Source organism: Hippocampus comes, unplaced genomic scaffold (genome assembly GCF_001891065.2).
Source record: "Hippocampus comes isolate QL1 unplaced genomic scaffold, H_comes_QL1_v1.1 scaffold135, whole genome shotgun sequence".
Taxonomy (NCBI): domain Eukaryota; kingdom Metazoa; phylum Chordata; class Actinopteri; order Syngnathiformes; family Syngnathidae; genus Hippocampus; species Hippocampus comes.
The window spans coordinates 963004-977658 of record NW_017805583.1 but is presented as its reverse complement, the minus strand read 5'-3'; the positions used below and the strand labels follow the sequence as shown (position 1 = coordinate 977658).

General features: G+C 39.3%; 1 protein-coding gene across 1 annotated transcript in view; it reads left to right on the top strand.

The window, feature by feature from the left end:
- dnah5 (dynein, axonemal, heavy chain 5) overlaps positions 1–14655 on the top strand; it is a 95332-nt gene that overhangs the window by 42615 nt on the left and 38062 nt on the right. The window contains exons 49-60 of the mRNA XM_019880079.1: positions 749–990; positions 1137–1313; positions 1998–2202; positions 3323–3465; positions 5637–5771; positions 6128–6250; positions 6347–6560; positions 6716–6939; positions 7579–7777; positions 7872–8044; positions 8317–8447; positions 11589–11742. Of these exons, the coding sequence (XP_019735638.1) occupies positions 749–990; positions 1137–1313; positions 1998–2202; positions 3323–3465; positions 5637–5771; positions 6128–6250; positions 6347–6560; positions 6716–6939; positions 7579–7777; positions 7872–8044; positions 8317–8447; positions 11589–11742 (2120 nt within the window). The remainder of the gene's footprint in view (positions 1–748; positions 991–1136; positions 1314–1997; positions 2203–3322; positions 3466–5636; positions 5772–6127; positions 6251–6346; positions 6561–6715; positions 6940–7578; positions 7778–7871; positions 8045–8316; positions 8448–11588; positions 11743–14655) is intronic.

Here is a 14655-nt window from a genome sequence, read left to right as displayed (position 1 = left end):
CAGGATACACCATAATCTAAAATACAAAATTTATATGTATACGATATGTAAATATACCTCAAAAACTAACACACCATGTTTGTTCAATCATTTATATGATTAAAAAAAAAAGTTCTCCTTTATGACACAAATTCTGAAACTTGGATTCTATGGTAGTATAAACAGGTAGGGTTGGTTTCAAGAGAGAACATAGCCTCAGAACTACATCTTCTCTGCTTAGCAACGTGACAGAAAGAGGAATCATGAAGAGGAGTCCTTGGAGAGCTCAGAACTGATTCCCCATGTGATTCAATGGGGTCCTTGCAGATGAAGGGACGTCTTTTTTTTCTTCAGGGTCTGTGTGAAAAGCAGAAATGTTGTATGTCACAGAAAAATGTAATTGTCCAGGGAATTCCTAGCACTTTTAGCTCATCACACTGGAGTTTGTTTAATCTTCCTTGGCATTCATTAAGAATGCATGCATACACCGTGTGGTGTAAATTTACAGTACAGGTGTTTGCTTTTATGTGTGCTCTTATCCTGTGCTGCTTGCTGCTCACATCACAAGAAGATGCATGTGGGTCATGCATGCATGTTATAAAAGTTGCTGTAGCAAATGAGTTTTTTTTTTTTTTTTTTTTAATGCAAACTTGCTTGCACATTTTGCTCCTGTCATTTGATGCACTAAACCGGTTCCGACTCATTTGACCTTTTTCTCTAAAGCAATAAAATAAACATTTTCCAATGTGAATATCTTGAAAATTTTCAGGAGAACACATATGGATTGTCCTCGATGGACCGGTCGATGCTATCTGGATAGAGAATCTGAACTCCGTCTTGGATGACAACAGAACTCTTACTTTGGCAAATGGCGATCGTATACCCATGGCACCCAACTGTAAGGTGGTTTTTGAACCGCATAACATCGACAATGCCTCTCCAGCCACGGTATCACGCAATGGCATGGTGTTCATGAGCTCTTCTGTGCTGAGCTGGAGCCCTATCCTGGAGGTACTGAACAATGACCGTGGTGCTGGTGATGGCATGAAATGCAACGAAATTAAATTCTTAACATTTACATGTATTGTAAGATTGCTAAAAGCATTCACAGAATATTCAAAACTATATTTAAAATCGACATTCTTACTTGTGTCCAGGGCTGGTTGAAAAAACGCTCCCCCCAAGAGGTGGATGTTCTGAGGGGCCTCTTCGCTTCTTCCTTCACCAAACTGTACCGCTTCTGTGTACAGTCACTTGAGTTCAAAATGGACCTGCTTGAGGCTTTTGTCATCATGCAGTGCATCGACATGCTGCAGGGACTCATCCCAACCAAGGTGGCTTTGCTTTCGCTCAAAATTTCGAATCAGGGAACATGTCTTTATTATGCATTAATTACTTTATACTTTAAACTTATGTACATTAAAAAAAACTCATCTTTAATGTGTTAATGAAAACAGTTGACTGAGAAACTCCTCATGTTTATGTGAAATGTCTTTTTTCCAATCCTCGTTTTGTTTGTTTGTTTACTGAACATATCAACAGAATGATGTAGTGAATTTGCCTTTGATATTTTAGTCACAATTTAATGCAAGGGTATAGAGTCCATTCATTTAGTTCAAAAGAAAATTATGATTTTTTTCAATTACAGGGCTCCCACCACAGATATAAAGCAGAACATTAATATGTTACCCAGTAGAAGCAATTTAAGCCAAACTAACTCATGTGCATCAAGGTCAACCAGAAATTGCCTGAATAGTTTGTATGTGCATTATACAGATTTGTAACAAATATAGAGTAAATGTACTCCCTGGGAAGACTTACAAGAGCCAATGCGCACAGTCTAAATTTGATTGCTAAGTTGGCAATTTAGTGCTGCCATGGCAATCAGAAATGCATTTCCCCTTATTATCAGCCAATGCACCATCAAGCATTTGCTATTTTAACGCAAAGCAATACACATTATTGCATTTGATGATGACAATTATTATAATTTAATAATGATAAGTGTTACCGCACAGGAACAATGTGTCGAATTATCTCGAGAGCACTTGGAGCGCCTCTATGCATTTGCCATGATGTGGAGTGCAGGAGCTGTCCTTGAACTAGATAACCGGAAGAAAATGGAGATATGGCTACGAGGAAATGACAGTATTCATCTAAACTTGCCTGACATCCCTCCTGACAGTGAGGACACCATGTTTGACTACCATGTCACAACAGATGGTAGGCATAAAGCGTGGCAAGAAAAAGAGGCTGATACGTGTGGATCAGATATGTACAAACATGGACAGAAGTATTGGTATTTGTCTGTTAATGACCGAAATATAATAATAAACTTGTAAACATCCAGACTGCTTCGACATGAATCATGGAGCACAGGAAGCACATGAGAGAGTTACCTCAGGAAATTAACAAGAAAATATAAACAAGCGCATTACAGGTAAAATCTACAAGACCATATTCAATTATTCAAAAATTGAAGATGCACGGGACTGTAGCCAACCTCCCTGCATGTGGCTGCTGGAGCAACATTGATGACAACGTTGAACATTGGAAAAATTGATTATATGAATGGTATCAAATAAAAAGCCCAGAACAATCTCCAAAGAAATTAAAGGTGAACTCTGAGGTCAATGTACGTCAATGTCGCTGTTCAAGTGAACTTCATCGGATACGTTTGTTGAAAATAAATCAAAAACTCAAAGCTTCTGGGAAAATGTCCTATGGACAGATAAGACAACATGTGAACTTTTCCGCAAGCCACATTAGCTCCATGTGAACAGGCACAAAAATGAAGCATACCAAGAAAAGAGCACTGTGCCTACTGTGAAACATGGAAGAGGCTTGCTTACGTTCAGTGGTTGCTTTGCTGCAACTGGAACAGGTTGTCTTGAATCTCGGCAAAGTACCATGAAATCTTAAATTCATAATCAACAATTTTGTCCACGTTTGTACAATGCTGGTATTGTTCTGTCGTGATGCATTCACTGGATCGAGCATTTTTCATATACTGAACTGCAGTACGTAAAATGTAACTTTTTTAAGGAGCCTTTAGAATTGGAGCCGACCAAAGGTGAGAGGCTGGGTTATACATTTGATTGGTCACTAGTCAATTGTAAGGCACATACTAACACACAATTCATACTCATATTCACAACTACATTTGAAGTCTTTTCCTAACATGCATGCTTTTGGAATGCGGGAGTAGATTCAGAAAAACACTGTGAGGCAGATGGCTAGGCACCGTGCTGTGTAATGTTAAAATTACCCCCCCCCCACACACACACACAATATGTAGGTAACTGGTGTGTGTGGTAATGTATGTACATTCCTTTTATTCTAGGTCAGTGGGTCCACTGGCACACTCGAGTCGAGGAATATGTGTATCCATCAGAAATAACCCCAGAGTATAGCTCCATCTTGGTACCCAATGTGGACAACATTCGAACTGAGTTCCTGATTCAGACTATCGCCAAGCAGGGCAAGGTGATGTTCAACAACAAACAATAATTTCACATTCTTCATGTCAACAATGAGTATATTTATAATTTATTAAGTCAGAAATTAGTATGAGCCAAACAAGGTTTTGTATCATTTTGAATGCATATATGATGAAAACAGCGGAGCTATTTCCACTCTTCTTTTTTTTGGGTAACTTTCTGAGTTTTTGTTTATTCATTCAGAAGAACATTTGTAAGTTTATAGGTCACTTACGTTGGGTGAAAAGGTCCATTAATGTTCTCCTTTACCCTTAAAGTCAGAGCTCTCAAGTTCTGATTCGGGATGCTGATCTTTATTTTATGCATTACTTTATAGCATAATGATTTCCTTGTGCTTTTAAAGAGATTTTCGTCTCTTTATAAACGTCACTACACTTTCACCTATCACTGTAACACTGGTCCTGTGACTGCTTGAAGAGCTGGTCTCATTCTGTCTGCGTGTCAGCAACTGGTGCAATTCAATTCACATCAATGTCAAGTGTGAACACTGCATTGACAAAAACAAAAACAAAAAAACGACCACTGTTATTTGAATTTGAATCAAAATTTTGGAAGAATTATGGCACATGACCAAATGAACGGCGCTATCAGAAAAAAAATCCTGGTTTGGTTTCAACAATCCAAGGGGCGACGAAGGGGTCTAGTCCACCGTTATTGATGATTGAATTCATTACAAGGTAAGTTTCACTCCTTCTGTTCATATAGTATACTGTATACAGTACGTTATAAGGGCTAGTAACTGACTACATTTCGACTCATATTTCAAGTGAAACTGGACCTTAATGGGTCTCTGAAGGAGTAATATACATCACTCCACACATCTCCACCAAGGCTTGAAAGTCCCTTTAATTTAATTCTCGATGATGAGTACAGTGGTTTATTTCTTGCCTGTTGGATATATCCATCTCGTCCACAGTTTCATTTTATAACATCACAGCCTGACTCATTTCTGCTATGCTTAAAAAACAGATTGAAATTGTGCAGTCTTACAAGCCCATCAAATTTGCTACAGCATGGAATTCATTACAAGTCCTCTTTGTGCATGCATGAGTCGGTCTCATTAATTATGGATCCAACACATGCATAGATCTGCAAACTAACTGACATGGTATCGTGGTGAAGTGGTGCCTCAACAAGTGAAAATAAATGGAAACTTTTTGGGTGTAAAATAAAAATTCGGATTGGGGCTGAAAATAGCTCTGACCCTGGTCATGCAAAGCCATTCTCTTGTCTCTTGGACACCACAGGAGAGACGAATGGGGTGAGCAGTCACGTTTTGAGAGGTGGTGTGTGGAGGACCCTAAAAATCAGGACGAGTAGGGTGGACTGAGCAAAATATATTTAATAAAAATACAAATAGGAGAACACTGGAAAAACTAAGAGAAGTATACAAACAAAGTCCTGAAAACCACAGGCAACCAAAGTAACAAAACCTAGAACAGAACTAAAACGTGACAGAGGGCATACAGACGCACACGATGATCCAACAAAGACTGCCAGAACTCAGGGAACTAAATACAAGCAAAGTGATGAGGCAACAGCAAACACCTGGACAAGACACAAAGGGTTGAGGGAGCTGATTGGTTAAACACAAGGGACCCGCATGACAAGAACAGGTGAAGACAAAAAGGCCACATGAGGGAACAAAACCAAATGTAATCAAAACAAAAACATAACACAGTGGTTCATTTGCATGTGACCAAAGTGCCATCCTCACAATATACGGTACAATTAAATTGTCACGGTTGCGAGGTGGTGTTGGACCCAAAATGCAGGCAGGAGGGAGGAGCACGGTGTACTTGAAGAATTGTATTAAAACAGAGAAAACTAAATCCAAAGCAAATAAAGTCCAAAGTATCAAACAAAACACATGACCGAAGATAAAACATAACAATGACCAAAACTTGACTGAAACAAACATGACAGTAGCACAAAGCAACAGCAACAAAAAAACATGACAGTGGCAAAGAGCAACAATGACCCGACCAAGATTGCTCGGGCTGGGAGTCCTTTTAAAGCTACTAATTATCTACTGACCAACAGGTGTGCAGCTGCAGGGGAGCCCTACAGTGCCACCTGTTGGTCCCAAACCGAATCATGACATAAATATTGTGTAAAACTCACAAAATTACTAACACTGGAACATGTTTTTTTTAGGCGGTTTTGCTGATTGGAGAGCAAGGGACGGCTAAGACGGTCATGATTAAGGGCTATATGTCAAAGCTCCATCCTGAGACACACACGGGAAAGAGTCTTAATTTTTCCTCTGCTACCACACCACTCATATTCCAGGTGAAGTACAACCATTCAACTCCTTAGATTTTAATAATTTAGTTTTCTGCTGCATGTCTTAAGATTCAATCCGCCATGCACAAAGCTTGGGGCCCAACATCTGTTGTCCCTTAAAATGAGCAAGTTACATTTAAGGTGATTTCATCTGCTAGGGATGGGTATGCAAAGTAATATTGATTTCTCTGCCTGAGTGACATGTCCAGGTTGAAGGCGAGCCCACTGTCTTCTCCCTGTGTATATTGATCAGGCTGTCATGATGGATGATATCCCAAAGCGGCTCTCTTTTGATCTGCAGTTTCTTGCTGTCTCCTTCGTAAGAAAGGTCACTAAATCGTGTCCCTTTCCTTCTTTTTAAGAGAACTGTTGAGAGTTATGTGGATAAAAGAATGGGGAGCACATATGGACCCCCAGCTGGGAAAAAAATGTCGGTCTTCATCGATGATATCAACATGCCTGTCATCAATGAGTGGGGCGATCAGGTTTGGAATGAGAATATTGTATTTGGAAAACTAAATACAAATTCCCCCAAATCATCACTATGAAGGTGTTTTGTTGTTGTTTTGTTTTGGACACAGGTGACAAATGAAATTGTCCGTCAACTAATGGACCAGAATGGGTTCTTCAACCTAGAAAAACCAGGAGAGTTTACTGGTATGATTGACATCCAATTCCTGGCAGCTATGATCCATCCAGGGGGAGGCCGAAACGACATCCCACAGAGACTCAAAAGACAATTTTCCATCTTTAACTGTACACTTCCCTCCAACTCGTCAATTGACAAGATCTTTGGTAATCAATTAAATTTGAATCTTTACGCATTCAACCATATAGTTACGCCACCATCAAACACCAATCTGTATTCAGTGTAGTCTTTTGTCGCACTGACAAAACGTCTCTGACCTCTACTTTATTCGTCACTTTTTGTCATCAACATTTTCATGCAGGTGTGATTGGTGAAGGCTACTTCTGTGCACACCGCAGTTTTGCTGATGATGTTCAAAGCACGGTACCCTTCCTAGTGTCCATGACTCGCCATCTTTGGCAGCTGACGAAAGTTAAGATGCTTCCAACTCCTGCCAAATTCCATTACATCTTCAACCTTAGGGATCTTTCCAGGGTCTGGCAAGGCATGCTAAATACCAGTGCAGAGGTCGTCAACTCCACTCAGGTTAGAGGATTTATATCTGACTCCTGAAATACCTCGGGAAGCATGACTAAACAGATTTTACAAGCAAGGTGTTCTAAATAAGAAAACCAGTTTACCATGAAAAAGCATCAACACACAAATCATCCATTTGACCTTTTAAACGTTTCTGTAAGACAGTCAAGTATACATGAGGATTTGCATCCAGCAAATAGGGCAAGAATACCTTGCTATTTGTGGAGCAAGCCACATTGTGCCTTGCTTGATATTGTCCGGCTATTATTACATTCCAATATTCAATTATAGCATTACTCATATGTTTATTGCATTTTAGTGGCACCTTTCCTCAATTTATTGGCCTTTCGATTGTTTTTAGCTTCATAAAATTACCGTACATGTGCAATTATGCAGTTGACCTACATTTACAGTGTGATTAGGTCTGGATGTCAGCCTCATAGTGAAAAAGGTTTGGGTTTGATCTCAGATTTGGGGCTTTCGATGTGGATCATGCAAGCAGAAGCTTACTAATCGCATCAAATAATGTTTTTGGTGTTTCTCTTTGTGTGGTTTCATGCATCCTGGTAGACTGTGCCCAATAAGTAGCAACATTCATTTCACGCTGACAGCCTGAGGCTTTATTTCAGTTCTCAATCATTTTTTCAGGTGCTGTTGGCATTGTGGAAGCATGAATGCAAACGCGTGATAGCTGACCGATTTATCATGCCTGAAGAAGTGGAGTGGTTTGACCAGGCTTTGGCAAAACTGGTCGGGGACACCCTTGGTGAGAAGCACAAGAACATTGTGGACGTCGGTGTGGACAGCTACTTTGTTGACTTTCTGCGAGACACACCTGAAGCAAAAGGTCGCATAATACGAGTGGTTCGACATGAGATTAAAACAACATAATTTAGAATTCTAGAATGTCATGTTCCTAATATGAAGTCTTTTCCTCACAGGAGAGGAGCCCGAAGATTCTGATATGGATTTACCCAAAGTGTATGAGACCATTGAGACATTTGAGAGCTTAAAGGGAAGACTAAACATGTTCCTGGGTCTTTACAATGAGAGTGTCAGGGGTACAGGGATGGACATGGTCTTCTTTCAGGACGCAATGATACATTTGGTCAAGGTAATCTTGGCCTCATTCTTAACGATACAAAACATTGCAAACACACACTTGTCTCTTTCTTTGTCTTCTTTTCTTTTTTAAATCAACAAGCCTTTTGTCGCTCACTGAAGAGTTGAGTGTGTAGCATTTAAAGCTATTATCTGCTCACATGATTTACATCCCAAAGAATTGTAAATGCGCTTATATTTGCACTTTAAGGCTAAACTTTCTTTGTATTTCATTGTGGGTATATTTGTATATTTGTGTGTGTTTGTATGTCGAATTTGGGTAAGGTCTCAAGGATAATCCGGACACCTGGAGGTAATGCCTTGTTGGTTGGTGTTGGAGGGTCAGGAAAACAAAGCTTGACAAGGCTGGCTTCATTCATCGCTGGGTACAAGATTTTCCAGATCACTCTCACACGGTACTATTATTTTGTTATGCATATAAATGTACAACTTGATCAAATCTAATGAGAACTGTAGCGATAACCATCCGCCCGTCCATTATCCGAGCCGCTTATCCTCATGAAGGTCACAGGCGTGCCGGAGCTTATACCAGCCGTCTTTGAGCAGTAGGCAGGGTGCACCCTGAACTGGTAGCCAGCCAATCGCAAGGCAAACCAAATGAGCATTGGGCCGGTACCGGTCTATAGGGACTGGTGGTTGGGGAGCACTGGTTTAACTCACTCCTGATTACATGTATTACTTTGTGACAGAATGGATTCCTGGACACTGAAGTGCGTGCATACATTCAATTAAAAGAAGAAATAGATACGTTAAAGATAACAGATCCCAGAACTAAAAATTAATTCAATATTTGGATTAACCAGATCCAATGACGCCATTGGCTTCTTCTATGGTAAACTGGGGATTAACCTACCCATAATGTCGCTAAGCAGCCCTACATATTTTATTTACTATGGTTTTTTTTTTTTTTTTTTTTTTTTTTGTATTTCTTTATGGAGCCAAAGTGGATGACCTGCACACTTCCAATGTCCGTCCAACTTTATTTGACACTGACACCAAACATAGATTTAAAAAAAAAAACATACACTCAAATACACATATAACACCATTTAAGATATTTTCATCCTCAATACCTGGAAATGTTCATATTAACATTACTGCAATACCATGTATATATTCTATTACCAACCAGGATTGTTTATTTGTTTATGAGCATATTTATTACCTACAGCAATGTAACCACAACGTTAGAAAGGATAATGACTTTATACGTTCATATGTGTCAATGTTAGTGCAGGAACATGTCTTCAAACTCTTCTCGAAATTGCTGCTTGGTGCTGTAGAGGTTTTTACAAAGATAATCTGTGTTGGTTAGTTTGGGCAAGTTCTGTGAAGACGTGTAGAAGAATGCAATTTTTCAAAACTGCCACTTTTTGTCAGCACAGAAGATCATGTGCAAAGAGCCCACACAGTGGACTCCCAAGCCCCCCCCCCGCCACGGAAAAGTGACTTATTTTTTGTTGAATGTGACAAATTTAAGATGCCTTTTTTCACAGCTGCCATGCAAGATTGGGTCCAAATCTAGTCCCTCAAATTTAGAAGAAATTGAGAAGAATAGCTCGTTAAAAGTCTTCCAAACTCAGTTCTTGCTTTCTCTGTGGACCAATTTCATAGTTTCCTGTGAGACTTTTTCCTTTTATTGCAGTTTAAGTAAAAATCTACCCTTTTCAACTGAGTTATTTATCTTTGCCTTCTCCCTCTTGACTCATTGTTTGGTGACGCTCCTGCCTATTTATTGCCTGAATATATTTCTTTCCTGGTCCCAATGCACATTTGTCACTGTAGGATTTTATTTCTAGTTCTCCTTACAAGGTAATGTCTGACTACTTGGTAATGAGTGCTTCTTGTGCTTCTTCTTTTTGGTCCCTGCGGGGCAAACCAGAAAGTCAATAACTTGTCTCGAAATCTTCTTGTCTTTGCAGCTTTGTCATCATTCCTGTCAGCCTCCCTCTTGTCATTGCAAACCTGTTTTGTTGTTATGCTTTGTTTGCTTTTGTTTGACAGCTTTTCACCAGTTGGTTTTTCAGATCTGTCTCTGAAAGTCATCAAAATTCCCACACAAACAATATAAGTGGACAGACAAAGCAAAAACACACAAGCAGACAAAGAACAGCCCCACATATATGGAAATGCAAATTTGCTATTTCCAGCATCCTGGATGCCACTTCAATAACTTCAATAACTGAACAATTCTAAAAATGAACAAACAAATCAAAAAACTTAAGTAGTGACACATTGTGTTTTTATTCAAATAGACACTATTTGTTCATAATGTACTGAATACACATATGCGGTATTTGAGGCTATCATCAACTTACTTGGATTCAGAACTCTCTGACAATAGTCATCTTCTTAATGAATAATCATTTGTTTAAAGGGCCCGTATCATGCAAAATCAATCGTTTAGAGCTTTTAGCCATGTCAAAATGCCAATTCCTCACCAACCCCCCCCCCCCATTCACCCATCTCTGAGCATTCCTGCTCATTCTTGCAATCTTATACACAGAATTCTGTGGGAGCCACTGCCGTAAAAAAAGAGAAGAAGCAGCTGTCAAACAAGCTAACTTCAACCAAATGCATGACTATACAAAAAAAGTCTTACAGCAAGTTTTAAGCATTTCTATTAACGGTAGGGCATTCTGTGGGTAGGGCTTTCCAGAGCACTGGGGCGTGAATAGAAAACGTTCGACGAATATACTGTACCACTAAATCACCACGATAGGAAGGTGCTAAAAGCTTTGTTTAATATTACAAGGAGCAAAGCTTTGAAATCACATCTTAAGTGGGCGGGGAGCCAATGCAAGTAAGCTTGTATTGGGGTAATATGAGTAAACTTTCTCGTCATTGTCAGGAGTCAAGATGCAGCATTTTGTACTAACTGCAGACTTTTAATACTAGACATGGAAAGACCAGAGAGCAATACATTACAATCATTGAGGTGAAACGTAACTCATTAATTATGACATCTGCGTCACGAGCTGATAGAATGGGACAGATCGAAAGGATATTGTGGAAAACAAAACAAAACACAGTTCTAGTAATGAAAACTAATGTTATATATGTGTATAATATCACCAAGCAGAAGCATGTAGATGCTAAACAATAGAGGGCCAAGTACCGATTCATGTGGGACTCCACATGTAACATTGCAAAACTCAGAAGTTGCGTTGCCATGAATTACATGGTGCATTCTCTCTGAGAGGTAAGAACTAAAGCAAGAAAGTGCAAAGCCTGAAATGCCAACACATGTTTCGGAGCGTTCTAATAGTATGTTATGATTGACAGTGTCAAAGGCAGCACTAAGATCAACTAATGATAGCATTGATGAGATGTTGGGGTCTATAGCGAGAAGAAGCTCATTAGTCACTTTAGCAAGAACTAAATTAAAAGAAATAAAGTCTTCATATATTGTGTTTCGTGGGTTTCACTTTTAAATTGAACTACTGAAACAAATTAGGCTTTAATACATTATTGCAATATTTTTTTTTTTTTTGAACCTGTATTTATGTTTTAGTTATGTAATGATTCTTTTCCAGTTCCTACAACACAACCAACTTGATGGATGACCTAAAAGCTTTGTACAAGACTGCCGGCCTGCTTGGAAAAGGCCTCAGCTTCCTCTTCACTGACAACGAAATCAAAGAAGAGTCCTTCCTTGAGTACATGAACAACGTTTTGTCATCTGGAGAGGTGAGGAGCATGCACGTCAAACGATGTGGTAGACATATGGATGTCAGAGTCTGCTTCTATCTCATGCACTGGTTTGCTTGCTAACAACCAATCAGAATGATCAATTTTCACCCACAGCAAGCGCCGTTTTGCCATGTGATCGATGGCTCTTTCATCCAAATTATATCTGAGAAGCACACTGACACAACAATCTATATTTTTCACAATTCAAATTGTTGCATTTTACTATACTTTTGCTTTCCGTACTAGATTTGTTCCTGTTTATCGTATGGGTGTGTTGGGCAAGATTGATCATGTGTGCATTTTATTTCATGAAACACTGACTGTAGATGGTGTGACAAACAATGACTTCTCGGCCATGTTTATTATCTGCTAAATTGTGAAAATAATCATGTTCATGGTAAGTATCAAATGTTTCACTGTTGTGAAAAGTTCTTTCATGTTCTATGTGCAGCGTAATAGTATAAACACTTACATAGACAGACGGCCAGTCTAAATGTGTGGTGGCAGAGCATCCAAGCGCTTCAGTGTAATGCAAATGTGTGGAAGTAGCAGTAAGGTTCAACTAATTATCTGCACCAGAGAAGCACATTCATCAAAATATTCCTCAAGACGTGAGGGTGGCTAATGGGGTGGCCAGAGAGCAAAGCTCCACCCCTGGATATCTGCAGTGGTAGTTTATTCTTATTAGCAACCAATAGACATCAGAAGTTTTGCATATCCAGGAAAAAGAAAATCGTTTGCTTGATTTTATTAATTGGTATAAATTATGCCCATGTCACAGTACCTGAGCTCACGGGTAGATTGTTTGATTTTCATTATTATAGTCCCAAGTGTATAATCACTGTTATTCAATATTTTAGTGATTTTCTATCATTTCCAGTACAACAACTGCATAAATTGCTTATTCATTTTAGATAATATCAGTAAAACGTAATGAATAAGGATGAAACCGATTGATCCTCAGAGTATATGGGCTTGAGTTGCTAACAGTCACGTGAAGTGTGGAGTGTGCGCTGTGGCAGTGTAATCACCAGGAGGTAATATTTGTTTTCTACACAAAATTGTGAACATTTTTGCAAATTCCTTTCACACACTTTAGGTTGCTGTTCTGTTTAATGGACATGGAATGGAGCAGACTAAATCATCCTGCTAATACTGTAGTCCATAAAAAAAATAAATAAATAAACCCTCAGTGAAATGAACAAAGAAATATGAAACATGTAAATCCCCATGCCATTGCTCAGTGTTTTGAACATTTTGAGGTGAGCTAGCTGGGTGTATGTGTCGAAGAAGAAAAGAATGGCAACAACATTAACCAAATGTATACTTTTCATCTATCCATCCATTTTCTAATCCTCACAAGGGTTGCAGGCGTGCTGGAGCCTCTTCCAGCTGTCTTTGGGCAGTAGGCGGGAGTACACTCTGAACTGGTCATCAGCCAATCCCATGGCACACACAGACGAACAACCATTCGCGTTCACAGGAACACTTACGGACAATTTAGAGTGTTCAGTCCACCCACGGTGCAAATTTTTGGAATATGCGAGGAAAACCAGAAAACATTATAATTCCAATGTGCCAGTATCCCATTGTTCCTTTGTATCTGCTTATTAGTATTAGTATTACAATTATTATTTACAATTTTCCACATCCTGAGGAAGCTCTGCCTCGCCTTACCTCCGCCGACCACATTTCCCTGCTTTTGCAGGAGGCCTAAGCTCTCCTGAGTGTTCATTTGTATTGCCTTTGTTCACGCCATTGGGCCTGTGCACAATTTTGGCACAGTGCACAATGGTACTAATGTTAGTGTCATATTGTCCAGCTTGAACAAACTGTACAATAGTGTTTTGTATTTCCCACCAAGAACACATTGCTTTCAAGAAAGGACCAAAAGTATTTTTTTTTCCTCTGTAAACGCAGCAGGTTTGTGTCAAGGTCAAGTGCCTCTATTAAGACATTTGTCTGATTCAGTGCCCAGCATTACTCTCTGTAATGTGTAACATAGTTTTCATGGTTTTTAAAGCAGACAAATCTTTTCCAGATCACTTCTCTCCTCTCTTATATGTTAGCGTTATTGGTTTGTTCTTTCAACCATTGCTTACATATGTTTCTCTTCTTCTTGCCTTCTTCTAAATGTCCAATATTCCCCGCCTCTCTGTTACGGCTAATTTGCCTACCATTTACCTCTTATCATCTGGTTCTCCGCTCCCTTTGTTCTCTCAAAATTGTCTGTCATTACCCACCTTTCTTTTCCACCCTTGTCCATTCCCATCAACAACTTCACCACTATCTTCTTTCTCTCTCTGTCACTCTGCAATGCCACACGTTTTTATTTTGTGTCTTTGTATGATATTTTGTAAAATTGTGATGTGATGGCGGTAGTCTTCAGGAAGAGATTTTAAGACGCCTTTTCCTTAACACTCGTACTACCAGGATTGTGAAACTATAAGACCTAGAATTTTAGACAGTTCCAAATTTTCTTGCAAAAAGAAAAACTGTTGGCAAACATCTGGCGGACATCTTTGCCGCCTTGAAGGAACTCTGACGAAAAATCATTATCCACTACACGCTGCTCAGTGGGTTATAGGCTTTACTGAAATTACCAACAAAATGTACATTGCAAGAACATGATTTGTGAGCGCATGGTTCTAAAATGTTTTTTTTAAAAGACCTTCACCATTCAGTAAGTGTAGGAAAAGAGCATTTTTAACCTGGATGTAAAAACATATACATGTGGGGCGGACATCACTTCTGCTGTCAGCGTATTCCATTTGTTTGCAGCATCATAGCTAAATGCTGCATCACCATGTTTGCTTTTAACTCTGGGCTTCACAAATTGACCCGAGACTGCAGACCTCAGAGCCCTACTGGGTCCATGTGCCAGTAAGCAATTTTTTCATTTAGTCAAGA